A 20,744-nucleotide genomic window follows, 5' to 3' on the forward strand; every position below is an offset into this window, starting at 1 on the left:
TACAGATATCGGCGACAACTCAAGAATCGTGTTCTTGTACAATTATCGGTTTGAAAAAAAGACACGTGGAATATCCCCATTAAAGACAAACATTTCCTGATTCTCCTATGCAGATGTTAGCTGAAAAACACGGTTTATTGAACGCATATGGAAAAAAAATATAAACAAGGCTAATGACTGGAATTTTGGTGATAGAACTCATGAATAGAAACCACTAAAAAAAAGCCTTCTTACATAAGTTGGAAAAAAAAGCAGTAACGCTTTGACGTCAATGTCAATTAACAGAGGAAAATATCATCAAAAGCGGTTGTGTATTTCATTTTCCGCAAACCTATAAAACATATGGATTTGCGTTTCTGTTTCTGCGATTTTGATTGTCCACAATAACACCCAAGATTCACGAGATAATCGGCAAGTCTCATTTATACAAGTAAAAGTGCTAGTTTCCGAAAATTGTTTTTCAAATGAAACATCTCCTTGTTCTGGATATCTAACAGGAATTAAGCCGCGTTCCATTTTTCAAGCCACGCAATAAGCCCATCGATTATTAGGATGCTTTTCAAAAAAACGTAAGCGCAAACGCTCGCGGTAATGCTCTCAGTCAACACGACGACCAAATAGATTTTCTTTTCTTCCGCCCAGGCGCAGATCATAAAGCAGCCACTTATTTTCCTCTCCATTGTTGCATTCGTTGGGACGGAGCGCTCGTAAACTTCCAGCCGGCGTATTTGCATAGTATTTCAAAAAGTTCGGCTTCACACAGGTCGCGCGAAAAAAAAAAAAAAATGCGGCTTTGCGCTCATGTTCAATCAGCGGCATCTTTTCTCCCGCCAATAAGTCAACACGATAAGCATTCTTTAGCCTACATCGCATTTCCGAGGGAGAGAGGGGAAAAAAAAGCCAGGGGAGGGCGTCTCAATTCCGCCGCCGTTGCGTGCGCGCGCTGTGCCAGGAGCGTCGTCCTGCTGGAGAAAAGGGACACTTCCCATTTGCATTTAGATGAGGGCTGTAATAGAAAAAGCACAGTGATGAATCTGCCGCCCAAGACAAGGCTAATGTGCTTGTATTTGGAATAAAAGCGCAGAATTAAACACTCTGGAGTGAATCGGGATGACGGAATGTGACTGGAAGGGCGACGTGTGTGTTTGGGGGTCCCGTGGTAAAGTTATTGTTCCGTTTTCGGCGTTTTTTTGGAAGGCGTCAAAACGACGGGTGAACGTGTGATACGCGTGCTTGGAATTTGGTAACGATTGGACAAATCCCCAAGGAATCGTTTGTCTTCAAGTATCACTTCAAAAATGGCTAAAACGGTGATGCTGCAAAACAAAATGGCGGACTTCCTGTGTCTTTTCGGGGATAGCTTCTTGAGAGTTTTTGGTCGGTTTTCTCATGATAGACATGCCCGCCAAATTAAAACTAGCATTGGGGACTGATTTTCCGAATATGTTTGACCAACTCTTGGAAATGGACAAAATTGGTCAAAAATGTTCATTTGAAAATGGAATGCTCCAATTCTTATTTTGTGCTTGGCTTCAAGACTTTTTGGTGGGTTTTCTGGAGATAGATATGCCTTCCAAATTTCACGTTGCTGAGTAGAACCGATTTTGAGCGCTGGATTTTCCAAGCCTTTGAAACAACGGTTGGAAATGGACAAAATTGTTCAAAAATGTTCAAACCAAAATGGCTGACTTCCCGTGTCTTTTCAGGGATAGCTTCTTGACGGTTTTTGGTCGGTTTTCTCATGATAGACATCCCCGCCAAATTAAAACTAGCATTGGGGACTGATCTTCCGAATGTTTGACAAATTCTTGGAAACGGACAAAATCAGCCAAAACTGTTCATTTGAAAATGGAATGCTCCAATTCTTGTCTTATTTTGTGCTTGGCTTCAAGAGACTTTTTGGTGGGTTTTCTGGAGATAGATATGCCTTCCAAATTTCACGTTGCTGAGTAAAACTGGTTTTGAGCGCTGGATTTTCCAAGCTTTAGACCAATGGTTGGAAATGGACAAAATTGGTCAAAAATGTTCAAACCAAAATGGCTGACTTCCCGTGTCTTTTCAGGGATAGCTTCTTGAGAGTTTTTGGTTTTCTCATGATAGACATGCCCGCCAAACTAGCATTGGGGACTGACTTTCCGTATACATTTGACGAACTCTTGGAAATTGACAAAATTGGTCAAAAATGTTCAAAGCAAAATAGCTGACTTCCTGTGTCTTTTCAGGGATGGATTCATGATTTTTTTTCATGAGTTTATTCAAGCCAGTAAGCCCAAACTCATGACTTAAAACAGGCGTGGCTTTTTCAGATGTTTTTTGAGTCTACTCGGGAAAACTGACGCACATGATGATTAGCCAATTTGTCAAATTGCCACAGCATGTTAATATGGATCTGAGTTTTTTTTTATATTTCGCTACCATTTAAGTGAATGACTTTGTTCAAATTACGAGAGCATGTTCCATTCTTCACAATGCCCCAACTTGCAGTTAGACACACACATACGCACTTAGACAAAGTACAAAGGAAATGAACTACTCGTCACGTCGGCTCGTCGACATGTGATTGAAACAGAATGTGACGCCTCGTCAAGGCGGCTGCTTGATTTTCCTCCGCTGCTAAACGAGGTTTGGGATATATCATTTGGACCCTAAGCCACCCTCGCCCCTCCTCCCCTTCATATCTAATTTATCGCCATCTGCTCAGCTGGGCTGTAATTCCGCACACCGACTGACTCTCTCACCAGCGTTTTATCTGCTAACATTTAGCAACGTCTAATTAAGAGAAAACGTAAGCGGCGATGCAGCGCCGTAATGGCGGTCGTAATGGCGTCGATATACTGTGCGCGCGCCTGTTATTATTCAACGGGGCTAATGAGAGGACGACAACAGCCGTAACGCTTGACGTGATTAAAGAGGCGACACAACATCAACGGTTTGCAAATAAAGGTTGTCAAGGTCAAGGCAACGCGGCTGAATTGATCATGTACGCTAACTGCAACACGGAAAGTTCTCGAGGGCACTGATTTTCAATACGGGATCCCGGTGGGGCCGCAAAGTGATTTGCATAAAATTTATCATGTCATATAATTTAAAAATGCGCATATGTGAACCCAATAAAACCTATGATACTAAACCAATTAAGTTTTCCTACTTTTGATTTGGACCAATTAAATGCTCTGAAATGATTGTGACATAAAGATTCATCAAACAAATCTATAAAGTGTGACTTTCTTCACTCGTTAAATTTGACTGGAATATATCATCACTTCCATAACTTTATCCTGGAGAAATATGATGTGCAACTTTTCATTCTAACAAAAGAAGTCTAAATTAAAAAAAAAATTCTCTTAAAAAAAAGATGAAATAGTCAAACACACCTTTATCGAGTCCATGTCAAGTTCGAGTCAAAAAGATCCAATCACAAGCCTGAATCACAAAGGTCAGAGCCCAAATTGAGTCTGAGTCACAGTCAGACCTTTGTCACAATGGTTCAAATCAGAGTCAAGTATCTGTCACAAAGGCGTTTCATAGTCAAGTTTGAGTCACAAAGGCGTGAGTCTGAGTCAAGTTTGAGTCAGAGAGACATGAGTCTGAGTCAAGTTTGAGTCAAAAAGGTACAAACCCAAATTGAGTCTTGTTCACAAGGGTTCGAATTAGAGTCAAGTTCAAGTCACAAAAGCGTGAGTTTGAGTCATATGAGTCACAAAGGCGTGAGTCCGAGTCAAGTTCGAGTCACAAAGGTGTGAGTCAGAGTCCAGTTTGAGTCACAAAGGTGTGAGTCCAAGTCACCTGCCTAAGTCACCAAATTACTTGTTTTTTCGGTGCCTCTAAAATTGTATAACATTCAAACTGCACCACATTTGTCCAAAATTGTCCTCTCACAGATTTATTGGTTGCTTCATGTTTTTTAAAGACCATTGTAGCTGACGGAAGTTGTCGATTTGTTGGTTTGACACAATTTCATGACCCCATTGTTAGCTGACATTACTGACAGACAAAAAGATATTCGATGGTTGACCATTTTCATTTTCAGAAATAAAAAATAGTCAGACTTTGTAGATATGATGAAAGTATTTTGTAAGTCCAATGAGTCAGAGATGAGTCTAAGTTAGGTGCCAAGGAGTCAAGTCCCAGACAATAAAAAAGCTGTCGTGACTCAATTCTGCTCTGGAGTACTACAGCCATGCATTTTAATACAAAAAACTCTTTGCATGGATGTATTTGTCTCAGGCAATTTAGTTTTCCATATACATACCTGAATACATTAAAATGATTGATTACAGGTCATGCAATATTTATCTACTCGTTAAATTTCACACCTGGCATTTTTTTTCATTCCCTTTGCCGAAAAAAGTCTCTAACTGTGCTACAAAGCTATAAATTAATTATATGCGAATAACCATGTCGAGTGTACATAGTTTATTCATGCTCTCTTGCGTGGTCTTCATCATTAGCTCACAGTTGTCAATTTTGCATGAGCACCTGTTGCGTCAAACATAAAAAAAAAACGCTTGGGCCGATGCCATTTGACTTTTACGCAGAGACGATTTTCAATTTCTGCGAGTTTAAACTTTACATTTCCCTGCCCGGCAAATGTCAGCCGCTATCTACCGAGTTACAAGCGCGCCGCTTCCCTTCCGCCGCAGTAATGACAAAAGGTAACGGGGACCTACAAATTCAAGCCGCGGGCGTTTTTCCTTTGCTCCGAGCCGAGAGAGCGGCGGGCACGACGGCGGCGGGCGGGCGAACGGCCATTCTGGCTCGCCCCGCTGTCATCCGCCGCCTCGGGCTTTGCGAGTCAAGCTGGCAAGCTTGTATTGAATGCGCATCCGCTCGGGCGGGATCAGTGGAGAACGGCGGGAGCCGGACATCACCTGCACCCATTATCAGTCCATTACATGGACACCTCCGCCGGGGTCGCAACCACACGCCGTCGATGGGAATGCGACCCCTGCTCGGCTTAGGAAAGCATCCCGCCGCCAGCTGATGCAAGACCGCGCCGGCCGCTTTTAGACGGAGAAGATTCACGACCCGTCTTTGCGGTTGCCATCGATTTCGGTGCCCGAAGATTTCAAATTACAGACCTAGGGAGAAAAGATCGGATTGAAAACCCTGTTCAGTTTATTTTTTCTCCATGAAGTCTTTCTTGAGCATTTCGCCAAAGACGGTTTGATATGTTTTCCCGTACGTTGGACCAACGCGATTAGGTTTGACGCAATGGGGTTACGATTTGATATTGTACGTCTCGGTTCAACGGGGATTGACGCAAAAGCTTATTTTGTTGTCGATTTACGTCGTTTGGAAGGAATGTTCTTCCCTTTAAGGTCTGTTTCTCCAATCAAAGTTGATTCTGTGCGAATCGTGTATTATTTCAAGGTGGTACGATCCGGTTTTCTGCACGTTGGACCAACGCGATTAAGTTTGACGCAATGGGGTTACAATTTGATATTTTACGACTCGGTTCAACTGGGATTGACGCAAAGACTTGTTGTCGATTGACGTCGTTTGGAAGGAATGTTCTTCCCTTTAAGGTCTGTTTCTCCAATGAAAGTTGATTCTATGCGAATCGTGTATTATTTCAAGGTGGAACGATCCGGTTTTCTGCACGTTGGACCAACGCGATTAAGTTTGACGCAATGGGGTTACGATTTGATATTGTACGTCTCGGTTCAACGGGGATTGACGCAAAAGCTTATTTTGTTGTCGATTTACGTCGTTTGGAAGGAATGTTCTTCCCTTTAAGGTCTGTTTCTCCAATCAAAGTTGATTCTATGCGAATCGTGTATTATTTCAAGGTGGTACGATCCGGTTTTCTGCACGTTGGACCAACGCGATTAAGTTTGACGCAATGGGGTTACGATTTGATATTTTACGACTCGGTTCAACTGGGATTGACGCAAAGACTTGTTGTCGATTGACGTCGTTTGGAAGGAATGTTCTTCCCTTTAAGGTCTGTTTCTCCAATGAAAGTTGATTCTATGCGAATCGTGTATTATTTCAAGGTGGAACGATCCGGTTTTCTGCACGTTGGACCAACGCGATTAAGTTTGACGCAATGGGGTTACGATTTGATATTTTACGTCTCGGTTCAACAGGGATTGACGCAAAGACTTGTTGTCGATATACGTCGTCTGGAAGGAATGTTCTTCCGTTTAAGATCTGTTTCGCCAATGAAAGATGATTCGATGCGAAAGGTGATATAGTTCAAGGTGGAACGATACGGATTTCAAGGTGGAACGATACGGTTTTGTTTGTTTCTACTGTTTAAAAAAACAACCGCGCTAAATGTGTTGTTCTTGCTAACGTCATGAAAAAAAATGACACTCAACCTAGAAGTCTAGGTCTTCGAACTTTAAAAGTCTGGGTCCCGTTTCCGTCTCACTACGCCCTCATCTTGGTAATGTGGCGGTCTCGGTTGATATTTTTTCGACTGCATTAATGGATGCTGCAACTAAGTGACAAATATGGATGGATGGGTAGCTTCCAGAAAGAAGATTTTCTTAAGTTTTGTCAATTTTGTTTCGATACACAGAAGGCGTGCCAGATGAAAATGACTTTGCAGATGAGCGCTTTTTCGCTCGTTTTCCAAAGCCTGCAATAATCTGGATGAGTTTCATGTCTTACTAAGGGACGGAAAAGGTTTCCTTCAACTTCTTCAACCACACCATAATTAGTCTAAAAGAGCAACACGATATTGTTCAAATTCATAAAAGGTATCATAAATTCAACGGAGGTGTCACACTTCTTAACAGCTTAGCAAAAGGTCAATTCCGCCATGTTTTTTGTTTTTTTATATCAAGCCTTCTTTACACTGACTTTATGATCATTTTAAACAGGAAAGTGTTGACACGGTACCGACTCATCTCTGGCTTCTTGAAAGAGCGTTTTTCCATCTTGAATGTTAATTGGCAGGGTGGCAAGCGCCGTGTTGAAATCTGTTTACCTCGTTGCTATGACAAAGGCATCACACTTCCTTCCAAGGCTGTGACCTGAGCTATTTGTGATATACCCGTAGTATGCGGTTGGGTAATTCCATATGTTCATCCATTTTCTCGAGCACTTAACCAAATGTCACAAGTGAATATGTTCTAAAATATGTGGTTGCCAGCCAATTGCTAGTATTTGTAATATTTAGTCAAATGTCACAAGAATAATATAATTGCCCGCAAAATAGGAACTGCTCCAGAAATTAGCCGTAATTCCCCAATAGAAAATGCGCCCTTAATTTGGGGGTCAAATTCTGGTATTTTCTGCTACCATGTCGAAGAAGCACCAAACTAGGGCATAACAGAATGAAACTCATCTTTTGTAAACCCTTCATATTTTCTTGCGTTCGTAACCGTATGTTAGAACTTTGTTGCACGTTAAGCATGTTTCCTATTTCTCGCATTGTTAGCGATCAGTGAACGCCTCGCCAGTGTTGAATTCATTCGTTTTTTTTTTCCTTTTCCTCGGGACGCGGTTCGAGATCATTTTACCGCAGATAACCCGAAGTTGCACAGCATCCAGGTTTCCCGAAGTCTATGATTGCGTTTGTAAATGCGAAAAGACCGCGATTAATAAACGAGTCAAATGGAATACCTTTCCGTGTTCTCTAACCGGTGCGCACGGCGCCATACTTTCTCACTCTTAATTGAATCAGCTGGAGACATCGTAGGTTTTACACGATCCTCTCCGTTTTCGTAATATTCCTGTGATTGAACAAGGATGGACTCGGACGTTGGTTCCGTCTGCTCGCTTCTTTCATTCATATTAATGAGGCTGTAACAATCACAGTTAGCAGTAACGGGCACTGGTTGCTAGCAGCCAACTGACATCCGCCCTCTAGTGGCTGAAAGATCAACCACGAATGGTGTAGAATAAAAAAAATGTCACGATCAAGATAGCGTTTAAACGTTTGGCGTTCATTTCTTGGAAAAAAGCGCATCTTATATTCGGGGAATTACGGTATGTTATTCAGAATTGCATCCGGCTTCTCCTGCCAGCTCACGTGTGACCGCGAAGAGCATAAGCGCCGAGAAATGAATCATTTGTTGCAGTCACATTTAAAAGCGTAATCCCAGAGCCGACTTGATGATCGCGTTCGCACGTCGCGACCGCCGCGCCGTCCCCGTATCGTAAACAGCCTTGGCAGGGGCCGCCGGCCGCCATGTGTCACCATTAAAAGAGTGTGTGTGTTGGCTCGCTCTCATAATGAACCTGATGAAAAGATGAAGACGTTCCAGGTCTTTGAAAGTTCTGGCATTCCCTTGACTGAGCTGGACCACTTCCATTGATTATGAAGTATTCTCGGCACAACAGACATATCCCATGCCACGCGGCGGGTGGACTTCCAATAAACGTCCAAAAGCTGCGAGATGATAGCCGGCTTTCATATGATCCCGAATCAAGGTGTTAAGAGACACGCTTGGAGGGATTTGGCGTGGGAGAAGAAGAGCGTCAAACACTTTAGCGGTGAAATAGAATAGAGCCTGCAGATTGGCAACCAGACCACAGACACACTCCAAAGTGGAGATGAGACTTCGATGAAAGAGATTTGGAGATGCTAACTGTTGACCGCATATTTGGTTTATGGACTCCTTTTTCGCTTTCCGTGTGGCTATTTGGTGCGAAATACCTTCAACGACGTCCAATTGGGTGGATTTTTCTTTGAATCTGTAGTTTTAGGAGCTTCAGAAGTCCTGATTTTCGGGGTAAAACTGGACCCGGCTTGCTGTTTTTGAAGGCGTTTTGGTTCTGTGATTTTTCTCTTGGGTAATATGAAGATTCTAGGAATGTTTCCGTTTACGCATCAAAACCCGATTATCTCTATTGCGTGCGAAACTTCTTGAGGCTCCTTACGTGTCAGTGTGGCAAACGATCGTGGGCTGTGACTGCCCTACCCCCGAATTTGGGGCCCCAACTTTCCCACTGATACCACTCACGTCTCGAAAGCAAAAATTCAAGTCTTAAACCTTTGATCCACAAATCGAAGTCAAGGTCTCAAGTCCCTGACCGTCCAAGTGGAGTCTAAGTCCCTTTCCATGAGACCACTAAAAATTCCTGGAGTTATTATTTTTGACATTTCATTAAATTTCCTTCAACGTTTTGGGATTTTTACAGTATTTTGGTTTGTTTTCACAACTGAAACAAAAAAAAAAGGCCTATCGTTATCTATGGATGGTTAGAGGAAATGAGGGTCAAAAAAGGGTCAGTCAAGTTTCGAGTCTTTCCTTGGCGAGTGATAGACCATTTATCCATTTTCTAGAACTGCTTGTCCTCACGTGGGTCGTGCCAGCCAGTGCCTATCCCAGCTGACTGTGAGCAATAGACAGCCTGAACTGGCAGCCAGCCAATCGCAGGCCACACAGAAATGAACAACCTTTCACGTACCCAACCGCACCTAAGGACACCTTCCATGCATGTTTTTGGAGTGCGGGAGGAAACCAGAGTGCCCAGAGGGAACCGGCGCAGGCTCGGGGAGAACGTGCAAACTCCATACAGGAAGTCCTTGAATTGCGAGGCAGACGTGCTAATCACCGAGTCACCGCGAGTCAAAGTCAAGCCTCCAAAAATAAAAACCGCCAGGAAGTTTCTCACGAGTCCGAGTCGCCATTTCTGCCTTTAGGTAGGGCAAAATGTCCGCACGTTTGCTCGAGCATGTTAGAGTAACAACTACAGGATGTCACGCAAGCTGCATCCGCCCCAAACACAACGCGCGTGGGCCACACCATAAAGAGCAGACAAGATGACTCATGTGATGTTATTAACGTTCGTATTGTTTTGCGCTGCCCGGCGGGCAGCACGCATGAGAGCGGCGCTAACACCGCGACGCGGCGTCCGTCAGAGGAACGCTCGCTCGCTCGGACGAGCGCTTGAGGAGTTGTGCTAACGTTGCTACTTTTCATTAGCTCGCCCCCACCTTGGTTCCTCCCTCCCACTCTTTTCCCCTGAAGGCCTCGTCGATATTAAAGTCTTCCCTGGCTCCGGCGCTGCACCCACAGCATCTTTGCACTCTTGTCGTGCAGGAAAACAATATTGTTGTTGAGTGTTTTTGTTTTTTGGTTGTTTTTTTTGAAACGTCAAGTTTTCAACACAACCTTACAACAATACACACAATATTGGATTGGATATATTCACCTATATATATTGTTTGTGACCACTGTGGTGGACATTTGATCTTGACATTTGAACTTTTTGGAGCTATAGAATAGAATTTCTATTGGGTTCAGCAGGGGCCCCCAAATTGAACCCTGTGGAACACCATATTCTCCTTGGTGTCAATCTGTTCATTTATGACCACTGTGGTGAACATTCATTTTTGGTCCACATATTTTGGTTAAAGCTGTTCGACTAAGTCCTAGTGTGCACGTTCGAGGACATGCTGTCTTTCCCATGATGTCTCATGTTTGGGTGGGATGCAATTTATTTTGCTGTCTTGCTGGGACGATTTTGACAAGATTGTACACAAATAAAATGACTTGGTCAAAGGAAGATATACATTTTAAATATGACTACTGAATGGTGACCTAGACATTTTATATTTCTGTTGGAGCAAATTATGAACATAAAAATGCTATTATTTGCTGTTTACTAAATCCATAAGCATAACTGCATCCATACGACAAAACCTTTCCGCATTGGTCCCCTTAAAGTTGGGTGAAATTTTGTATCTTTTTTCCAACAATCCACATTGTCGTCCGAGAATCGAAAGCGACGTGCGAGACCGACGACGGCGCCGTCGTCGGCGACCGGTCCGAGAGCGCGACCGCCAGCCCGGCACATGCTAATGAACTTCGCCCGTCAAATAAGCGCCGAGCCCTCTCGGGGCACCCAGAATTTGCAGGGGTTGCAGGAACCGTCATTTTCCATTATGGCTGCATTAAATGAGCAGCGACCTGCGGGAGAACCGCGTCTGACCCGAGTCAAGCAAGACCTCTCCGGCATAACTTTTTGCAGATCATTCTTGACTTTTTAGATAATGCGGTGCGGGGAAAAATCATCGGGGGTCGCAAACCTCATAATCTGCCGCGGAAGTCGATGTTGCGGGTCGGCGTAATTAATCAAAGACAATCAAGTCAATGAGTGCTCCGCTTATGAAATTACAGGCTCACCCTGTTCTGTTGCTGCAAATCCAATTAGGTTATGATGATATTATTACCAGGTAAAAATCATAACAAGACCACACAGTTGTAGTCGTATGGTAAGGCTATTGCGTAGTCTAAATCAAATAATTATTGGCGATGATTGAGAATTCCTCAATCTGATCATTAGATATGAAGCCTAAAAGTCGTCATCACTATAAGACACGCCAAATAGCTCCTCCCATTTTACTCCTGGACGTCCTTTCATTACTGCTCGTCATTTGCGCAAACATCGTCGTCTCCGGATCCGTCCGATTTGTTTGTAACGGAGCTCTTCGCAGATGATTTGCTGATCATCTTACTTGGGATATTATCCCAATTGACGACTGTTGCGAGATCACAGCGTGGAACGTTGCCCTTAGGATGTTTCTTCTCCCACCTGCCGACATCAATGCCGGACAAGCCATCTTTTCCTTTTCATAATGCATCAGAGTCCGCCGGAAAAATGATCCACGCAGCCCTGTTGTTGACATAACATAAGGCAGCGCTTGAAGCGCATTTTTGTGTTCTGTGCAAACGCTCTTTCTTGAATTAGTTGTATATGCCTCTTAAAAGACATGGTTACTTATTTCGCATCACTAATCTTATTCAAACACAGAAATGTGGAAAAAAGTCTGTTTTGAGTTATGCGGTTATAAGTCCACCCCTCTAATATGAGCGTTGAAATTGAGGAATACCATTTTTGTTTTTTTATGGTACCAAGGTCCTGATTTGGTCATTTGAAACCCCTCAAGGTCCCTCAAGGTACTCAAAGGGTCGTACGAAACATTTATTTTATACCTAGGGACCGGTTGTGTTTCAGTGAATTTTTTTAATTTTCGCACTGGTTTCTCTGTCCAAGGGCTTGGGGTTTATTTTTTGTTCAATTTCAACCCTACCCCAACAGGAAGTCATATATCGTGCCACACTGATCTTGTAGCATTATTTGCGCCTGGACATGATTCCGTCTTGTACTTGAAGATTTTTTTCAAGGGTTTCACTCTGACTTCATCCGGCGTGAGGAATGTGACTCAATAAGGCGGCGTGACAAGGATGTGGCGGGCGGCGTCGTGGTTTCGGCCACAAAGGCCCCAACCGCCGGCGAGTGGCAGAGAGAGCAGATTACATATTAAATTGCACATCTGCAAGGCGGATTAGACCTTCTTAATACCTTTCCGCATCGTCTCTTTCTCGGCGTATGTCAGTGGGCGTTTATTTTCGCCAGGTGGTAATGATATCAAGCGGATGCCGATTGTCGGCGTATCACTGTGATGGACTCGTCATGGAGACAAGATTTTGAAAATCTTGAATATCTTTCCCTAAAAACTTGGATTTCTTAAAAAAAAAAAAAAAACCCTACTTAGAGATCGTAACAATGGCTTGACGGCTTATACATCCCTCAAAAACTCCAAATCTAGAACGTCGATCATTGAGGAATATATTCTAGTCTCTCATTCCACCAACAACAATATTTCATAAAAATGAAATGTTTATGATCTCATAGAATAGGCTCTATCTTCGTTTTGTACTATGTATACTGCATTTCTAGAAAGTTGTCCACCATAGTTTGATTAAAAACAAGGTTTTAAATACTGAAGCTTGAGCTATCGCAGTTGTAGTCTAGCTATCCACCACTAGGGGTACTTTTTGAGAAAGTACTTGCACTGGGACCAATTGGGTAGAACAAGCCATCTTTATTTTGCAAGACTCCTTCATACGGCTTTTGTTTCCTAACAATTTGGGTTAAAACTTTCTATTATACCGACGAGGCTTCGACAGACGGCAAACCTGACCATATTTGGGCAAACATCAGGACGCTTGTGTGACGCTGGACCAATACCCAGCTAAGGTGGCTCCCCAGTTCATCCGTAGTTTGAAATCACTCCCGGAAGTGATGTTAGCATCGCGAGAAAGCGGGCTACGCCGTAGAGAAACCGCGCAATTTCTCGTGCGCTACACGGAATACTCGAGCAATGTTTTGGAATTTGACACGCGAGCCTCAAACCGTCACCACAAGGGGGTGCCAATGCTCTTAAACTGTTTTCACAGCTCCGGAAATACCTGAAGACGGGAGCTCGGGCGATTTAAATATTTAGTGATTAATACCTAGTTGCTAATCACTTTGGAAAGTAGTTCTAGGGTGTTGGGAAAAATGTTCAGTCTTTGCAAAGCGGTCTTTAATGGCGTCCTTTTGTATTTTAGGTGATGACGTCCTGAAGAGCTCTTCTTCGTGACCTACGCGGGAAAAAGCGCGGCGCCTTTCCTCGGCCGCCGCCCCGCCTCCCTCCTCGCCAAAGTGCTTTCACCGTGGCTCAGCTCTCACCCCCGTGCCACTTCAACTTCCAGAGCTGACCCTCCCAGACCGCCAATGCTAGCAAGGAACTGCCTGCTGCTGTTCCTTTGGTATCACCTCCAGGAAGGCTCGGCCTCGCCGCCGCCCCCTGTCGGACCGCCCTCCTCGCCGCTCAGATCCAGCAGGATGGCCGGGAGGACGCGGGCCAGGAGCTCGCCGGGCTCCGCGAGGAACAGCCCGGCCGGGTTCCAGCGAGTTAAGAGGGGCTGGGTCTGGAACCAGTTCTTTGTCCTGGAGGAATACATGGGTTCTGATCCGCAGTATGTGGGGAAGGTAAGACCTCTTTTTCTCAAAAATCTTTCCGCTACCGCTACTATAGGGTAGAAAGCAGTGGTCTTCAAAAAATGTTCAAGATGTACCCCCCCCTCCCTCGTGAAATATGTTTTTCAGCAAAGTACACTTAACTTGCGCTTTTTTGGATGAAAAAATAAAATCGCTGTGCCAGCTGCGTCTGAATCATTAAACTTTGAAACCGCATTTGTAGTGGTACCTCTAAGTATATTTTATTCAGCAACTCTAGAAGATTCTCAAGTTCCATCTGTTTCATTTCTGCCCCCGCAAAATTGTGTCTCTTTTCGCAGCGTGCATACAAATAAAACAAAGGGAAATTTACGGCATGCAACTTCTTGCAAAGGCTAATGCATTTTAGCAATGTTGCTTTTCCAGTTAATTTGCTCTCAATTTGAAAAATCTTTGTCAACCCGGCCACCCTTTTGACCACATTCAGGTGAAAACTCTGGTATCTGTGACCTGATTGTTTCAATATGTCCATCCCTTCCAAAACATATTTATATGAACTGCAGATTTAAATGTATGTATTAACCATTTAAATGCCATTTTTTGAATACCCGAAACCAAATATATAATTGCACCTAAAATCAGTCAACTTGAAAATAAAAATCTTTCGAAACGTGATTGAGTTTATTTGCCACTAAGTGTAAAAATACCCCGTTGGCACCTCAAGTCACGTTACTGCTTTCCTTTTCGAACTTCATTTTGAGGAACTGGACGCACCCTGACCCGGATCCCCTCAAACGCAGAACTAGCCCGCCAACGGCAAGCCGCCGTCGCGCTCTCACTCGGACTCCGCTTCGTACGTCGCTTGCCGACCGTCGCCCGTTCTATAAAAAGCATCCGGCGACGCGGGCTCTAACGACGTTGATGGCGGCGCGAGCCGGCATGATAAAAGGCGCGAGGATGAAACCCGCTAAGGGCGAGGGCAGGGTGACGGTGACACGCTCTTTCGACGCACTTCTCAAGTTGACTTTAAAAGAGCGGAAAAGATCACAGGCCTCCTTTCAAAAGAACAGAAATGAGCCCAAGTGGACCACCGGCTGGGCCGGCGCCATTAAAAGTGGATTTTCCGAGGTTTTCCGAGTCCGGCCTCAACCTGACGATTCCACCCGACAGAACCCCACGCTGCCTGTTTGCGCGCGAACAAATGAAGAAACGATTAGCCGGCTAATTGGCGTCATGGTTTCTCGCCGCCCGCCCGTTTGATTGAGACAAAGCAGCACATTTTCTCTCCGCAATGAGCTTTTTAACGATTACGCCTTTAAGCAAAAGTAATGCCGCCGAGGGGCCCGTTCGCTTTCCCTCCTGTCCTTTCGTTTAGCGTTTTTAGCCATTAGCACGTCGGATTGTGGCGTAAACAAAGGAAATTTTAACGATTAGCACGTCGGATCGTAGCGTAAACAAAGGAAATTGTCCTTTGTTGTCGCGCCGCACTTCGAAGTTCAAATCATGTCGTGAGAAACCAAGTAAGGCCCGGTTGCTGCTTGCTAAACCTTTGACTCCGCCCACCGAATGTTTGACTCCTCCCACACTGATTCTAAGTATTTTCAGCTTTTTTTTCGTTTTTAACGGCTCGTCCGTATTCTCCTCTATTCTTTGATTTGCATTTTTAGCTGTTAGCTTGTGTGAATTCTAGCGTAAACAAAGGAAATTGTCCTATGGTCGCACTACATTTTGGAAAGTAAATCATGGTTATGTCATGCGCCAAATGGAGTAAGTCCTGGCTGCAGCTTGCTAAATGTTTGACTCCGCCCACACAGATCCTAAGCATGTAAAGCATCCTAAACATTTGAGAACCCAAATTTTGCCAATAAAATATTAAGAATTTAATTTTGTATATTACTAATAACAGTGGTCTCAATATCGTTTACTTGCGCTATATTACAAAAGAAAAGCATACATTTTTTATAGAAGTCACTATAATGCAATTGAACAAATTTCCTTGATTCATGTTCCAAGTAATCTGCTCTTATTTTGGAAACGTATTGTTGGTGTCCAAGCAATAAAAGCATTTTTAAAAATGTTTTGATCCATGTTGCAATTAATTCACCCTCAATTTGAAAATGTACTGTTGTAGTCACAGCAAGATTTTCATTTACCGATAAAAATGAAAGACCCTTGCGTATTAACAGTGGGTAATATATTGTGTTATACTGAGAGACTTACTGTCGTACCGGCTGAAGCTAATATTACGGCGCACGGGCGTGCCTTTAATGCCGCTGATGTACGGCCATTATGCACGTTTAATGGGCCGCACTGATCTGGTCTCCGTCCTGGGCTGCCGCCATTGTTATCATCGCACCGCTTTGTTTTCATCCCGTCAGCCATTAAGATGCATAAGTTGAACATCTCCAGCTGCGTGTGCGTGCGCTAACATTTGCCGTGTCAGCCCCGCCTCGCACCTGGCACGCGCATCCGTCGTCTTGTATTCCTTTACAATTGACCTACCCCCTGTGCCGCGCCATAAAAGTCCAGCGTTAGGGTGGACGAGCGGCACAGTCAAATCCCATTTTGTCCGCTGTATCGCTTCCGTTGTTTTCTGCTTGGTCAGTGCACGCACGCACACTCACACACACACGTGCACACACACACACTTGGGGATGCACGCGAGCAGGGTCAACTAAGTATTCTGTGTGGTCAGCACATCCAAACACGGCAGTTCGGAGCTCTCATCGGCGCACCCTGGTGCTCTCGTGCAGATTGTTCCCCAAGGTTGGAAATGAAAGCCGGTGCATTCAAAACCACTACTTCTTAAAAAGTGGGCCCAAAAGTCAATCATGTATTGATTGGGTAATAATCACAAGTCTGCTGTTTCAATCAGTACATAATCAATTTCAATCAGTTAGTTTGGTTAAAAAAAATAAAATAAAATACATAGTGCAACCTAGAGTAACTCATTCAATGCCAAAGACTGATTTTCACGTTTTTTTTTTTTTAAACAGTCCAAAAATCCAATCCTAGATATTTTTCAACATTTTATTTTTATTATTGTTGTTATTATTATTTTATATATTATTATTGTTACATTATGCACGATAGCATTCGAGAAAAAAAAAAAAAACGCTATGCTTTTAGTAAATACTTTCGGAACATATCCAAAAGTAATTGAAAAGCTAGCAAAGGTAGTTAGCGCCTGGCTAGGTTAATAGCTCACCCCTCGCCGCCGAACGCAATTCCAACTTTGGCGCGATTAACGAGACGGGACGTCAGTCATGACAGCGTGCAGAATTCGCCGTCACGGGAAGTCGGGGGAGAACGCCAGAGAGGCGGCGGGGGAGTCAGCCAAGGCGTTACGGATCAGCTAGTTATGCTATTAGCGCTTGACTTTGTCCTTTGAGCTGCAGATAACGTTTTCACTTCTCATTTTCTGCATACACGCTAAGGTCACTTTGAAGGCCTTTTCGCAATTTAAAAAAATGTATTCTGTTATTTTTTTGTTGACATTTATTATACGTGTCCGGAGGGCGAGGCTTAGCTCAGGGTGTGCAAACTTTTTCACGCACGGAAAGATGGACTTTCATTTTTGAACACAGTAATATCAATCAAAGGACTATATCTGTAGATATAGCTATAGCGATAGATATTATTAATTTTCAAGAATTTTCATGTTTTTTTGTATCCCACTAGAGTCTGAAAACAAGAAAAATTGACCAATTTAATAAGTTACTCAATAATTATTAATGTCGTATCTTCATAAACCGGATTTTGACATTGTAAGCGGAAGACATTATTTTCTTCTAAAATTTTCTTTTCCACAGTGTTCGGAATAGAAATTGTCGTAAATCGTTTTTCATTATCCTTGCATGATTGGGAAATCTCTACATTATGTAAACCAATGTATTAGTACTAGCACCTATATCTTTTTGAGATTCTCGCATTAAATTATGTTTACGACATGCCACGGGCCGCAGACAACAAGATGGCGGGCCACAAATGGCCCCCGGGCCAAATTTTAGACACCGATGGCTTGAACGCTAAAGTATGACATGATGTATCTCTAATCCCAGTGCTTACCATAAAACTGCTTCAAATAATAAAATCGAATGATCTTTATTTCCGTCTGTGTTCGGAATAGAAATTGTGGTAAATGGTTTTCATTTTCCTTTGGTGTTTCGTGTTTGGGAAAACCCCTGGATTAGCTTGTTTGGAAAACTTCAAACTGAAAAGGCACAATACTTCTGATTGGCCTCAGTCAAGCCAGCGCTTCCATGAAATCGTGAAATAACGATCAAATAATAACCTCGAAGAAGTTGTCGTAATTTTCTATTGACCGCTATCCCACTGTGCTGCGTGGAACGGAAAATTGCTCTCTTTCCTATAGAAAAATGACTCCCAAGTCAACGTATTGATTGCATTGTGTTTCATGTCCTAAAACGTTGACGAAAGTCGTAATTATCATACCGGAGAACAAAGTGGCTTAAGGATTGTCGGCACAATGTTTTTTTTTTTTTTTCTGGGCCGTCATTCGTCAGGCGCTGGTCTACTTCTCTCTGCTCGCATACTCTTTTTTTTTTTTTCTGTTTTACTACTTGCACTTAAAGTAACACCATGTTTGTGGTTCTACAGTTATACTGCAATTGAAGCATCATTTTAATAAAGGGGATGAGAGTGCAATTAACAATCATGTCCCCTTGATGGCATCATCATGCTTTACATGAATCCTAAAGGATAGATTTCGTTCTCATCCATTACCGCCTGCCCTGCAACTATAGAATACGGTTTCATTAACTTTTGTCTACGTTTCACCTGTCACATACATTACAAGTAAAACAAAGTATTTCTGAGATTGTATTTATAAAAAAGGTTTTAATTGTGGAAGTAAAAAAAAAACTTCTATCTTGCATTTCCTGGCCAAGAGCCAATCTGAGAAAATAATGCACACTTGGTCTGCATTCATTGCTAACTTGAAACGCATCCAAGAACGCTCTTATCGGCAAGAAACCTGGAACCAGGACCAAGACAGGGAGCAACTACAAATAAATCTCTGGTAAAGTCGGCAATAGTGAATGACAAGTAGTGAATTAAATTAACGAAGTTCATTCACTCAACCGAACATATTTCTTCACTGTAACCAAAAAGGGGCGTGACAGACGTTTGAGGAAATGTCTATCCCTGAAACTTGAATCTTGAGGTTCCGACATTTTGAATCAGCATTTTTTTTGCGCTCCCTTCATTCCAAAGGTAAAAAACAAACAAGCAAGCTGCCGCCGGTACTAATTGTCCTCGTCGCTCGCCAAGGTGCAAATAAGGTTGCTCCGCATCTGTCTCCGCCATCCAAATTTTTACCGCTAACACTTATGAAAGTCATGGAGCATGTTTTACACGAGGCCTTTTAAAGGCTCGCCTCGCCTCATCCCGAGATGCTTGGCCACCTTGGAAATCTTGTTAAAAGTCTGTCCTCTTAAAGGGGAAGTATTAAGGAAAATTGAGTTTTATGTGTTTGTACATAGCAAAGGGGGATAGGGAGCTAGCCATGCCGCTAACAAACGCTAGTATTTGAAGTCAAAATGTTTAGAATGGATTTTACGAATACCCCATGGCATGATGGGAAAAAACATTTTTCAAAGTACAATTGAACATGGTCGCAAATTGGCTCAAAACAGTCAATACCCCATGGCATTATGGGAAAAAAATGTTTTTTTTTTTTGCATTTAGTGTATAAGAATGTGGAAACATTTTTGCATGTGCGTTTGAACGAAGATAAGCAAACGTTATTGTTAGCTGAATGCTATAAACATTTTTTCCCCCATAATTCAATGTGTTTTGACTTGTGCATGCACAATTAAAAATATAATAAAAAATATATTTATATTTATCATTTGGCCAACATGATACCAATACGTTCAGAAATGAGCTAAGTAAACGTTGTTGATGCACAGTTTTGATTTGTTTTATTATGTCCGTTTAGTATTAATTTCCCATAATGCCACAAGGTATGCGTAGTCACATACCCCATGGCATTATGGGAAAAAAACTGAATACTTTTGTTGCATTTAGTGTATAAGAATGAAGTCATTTTTGCAAAAAGATTTGAACATAAGTTTCAAATACAATATGATCAAACATTTGTAAGCTAAATGCTAAAAAATAGCATTTTTTTAGGATGCTATTTTTATCGTTTTATTACTTCCATTTGATATGTATTTTCCCCAAAATGCCACATGTGTAAATCAATGCCTCATTGCATTTTTATTTTTATAAGTATGCGCGAACATTTTTGCATCTACATTTGAACGTACTTGCTAATACGTTCAAACCAGTTTGCCAGTCAAAAATGTTTCCGACGCCAACCCAGTACTTTGATGCATAATAAGAGGAATCAAGGACAAAAATGCTACGCAACAAGCCTAAAATTGTATCCGAGTCTTTTTTTTTCCCCTTTGATTAATCAATTTACGCTGCTAAGAGCACGTCCTAGGGTGCGCGTCCTCCACATCATTGCACATTAGCGTTTCAAGCGGCGAGGACGTCAGGGGGGTTAATCTGCCAATTAGCTCACGCGGAACGGCGAGGATGTGCGCGCAAACGTCAGCCGTCAGCGTTCCGACCGAGCGCGGCCGTCGCCCTCCCGTAATTTTGCTTCTGATTGATTGGAATGAGAGTCACGTCACTTTGGATTTTAACATTCATTTCCTTCACAGGGGGATACTGTAATTACATACGAATTAATTCCGAGAACCGGTTGGAATATTGAACGGGATAACCTAAAATATTTACGGAATAACCTGAAATATTCAAAGGAAGTGGAAGCTATATTTTCATGGCCGTACTGTAAATGTGGAGTCCCGGTGTTGGTGTAGGACGTGGGGACGTGACCTTTCGGGGATAAGTCTCCAGGAACATCTGGACTAACAGCTGTGCAGGCAGGAAGGAGACCTACAAAAAGAGAGGCGGCGATGTGTTCATTTTAAAGACAAATTGAGACGGATTTGGGGTATAAGGGAACGTTTCGGATATCGCCGTCATTATATTTAAATATTATATTCAAGAAAATCAAT

General features: G+C 42.8%; 1 protein-coding gene across 1 annotated transcript in view; it reads left to right on the plus strand.

The window, feature by feature from the left end:
• LOC148408044 (cadherin-12-like) overlaps window positions 1-20,744 on the plus strand; it is a 95,163-nt gene that overhangs the window by 14,722 nt on the left and 59,697 nt on the right. Inside the window, exon 2 of the mRNA XM_088402033.1 lies at window positions 13,302-13,725. Coding sequence (XP_088258159.1) covers window positions 13,468-13,725 — 258 coding nt within the window. The 5' untranslated portion in view covers window positions 13,302-13,467. The remainder of the gene's footprint in view (window positions 1-13,301; window positions 13,726-20,744) is intronic.

Source organism: Hippichthys cyanospilos, chromosome 19, assembly GCF_059441005.1.
Source record: "Hippichthys cyanospilos isolate Australia breed blue-spotted pipefish chromosome 19, RoL_Hcya_1.0, whole genome shotgun sequence".
In the NCBI taxonomy this organism is placed as follows: Eukaryota; Metazoa; Chordata; class Actinopteri; order Syngnathiformes; family Syngnathidae; genus Hippichthys; species Hippichthys cyanospilos.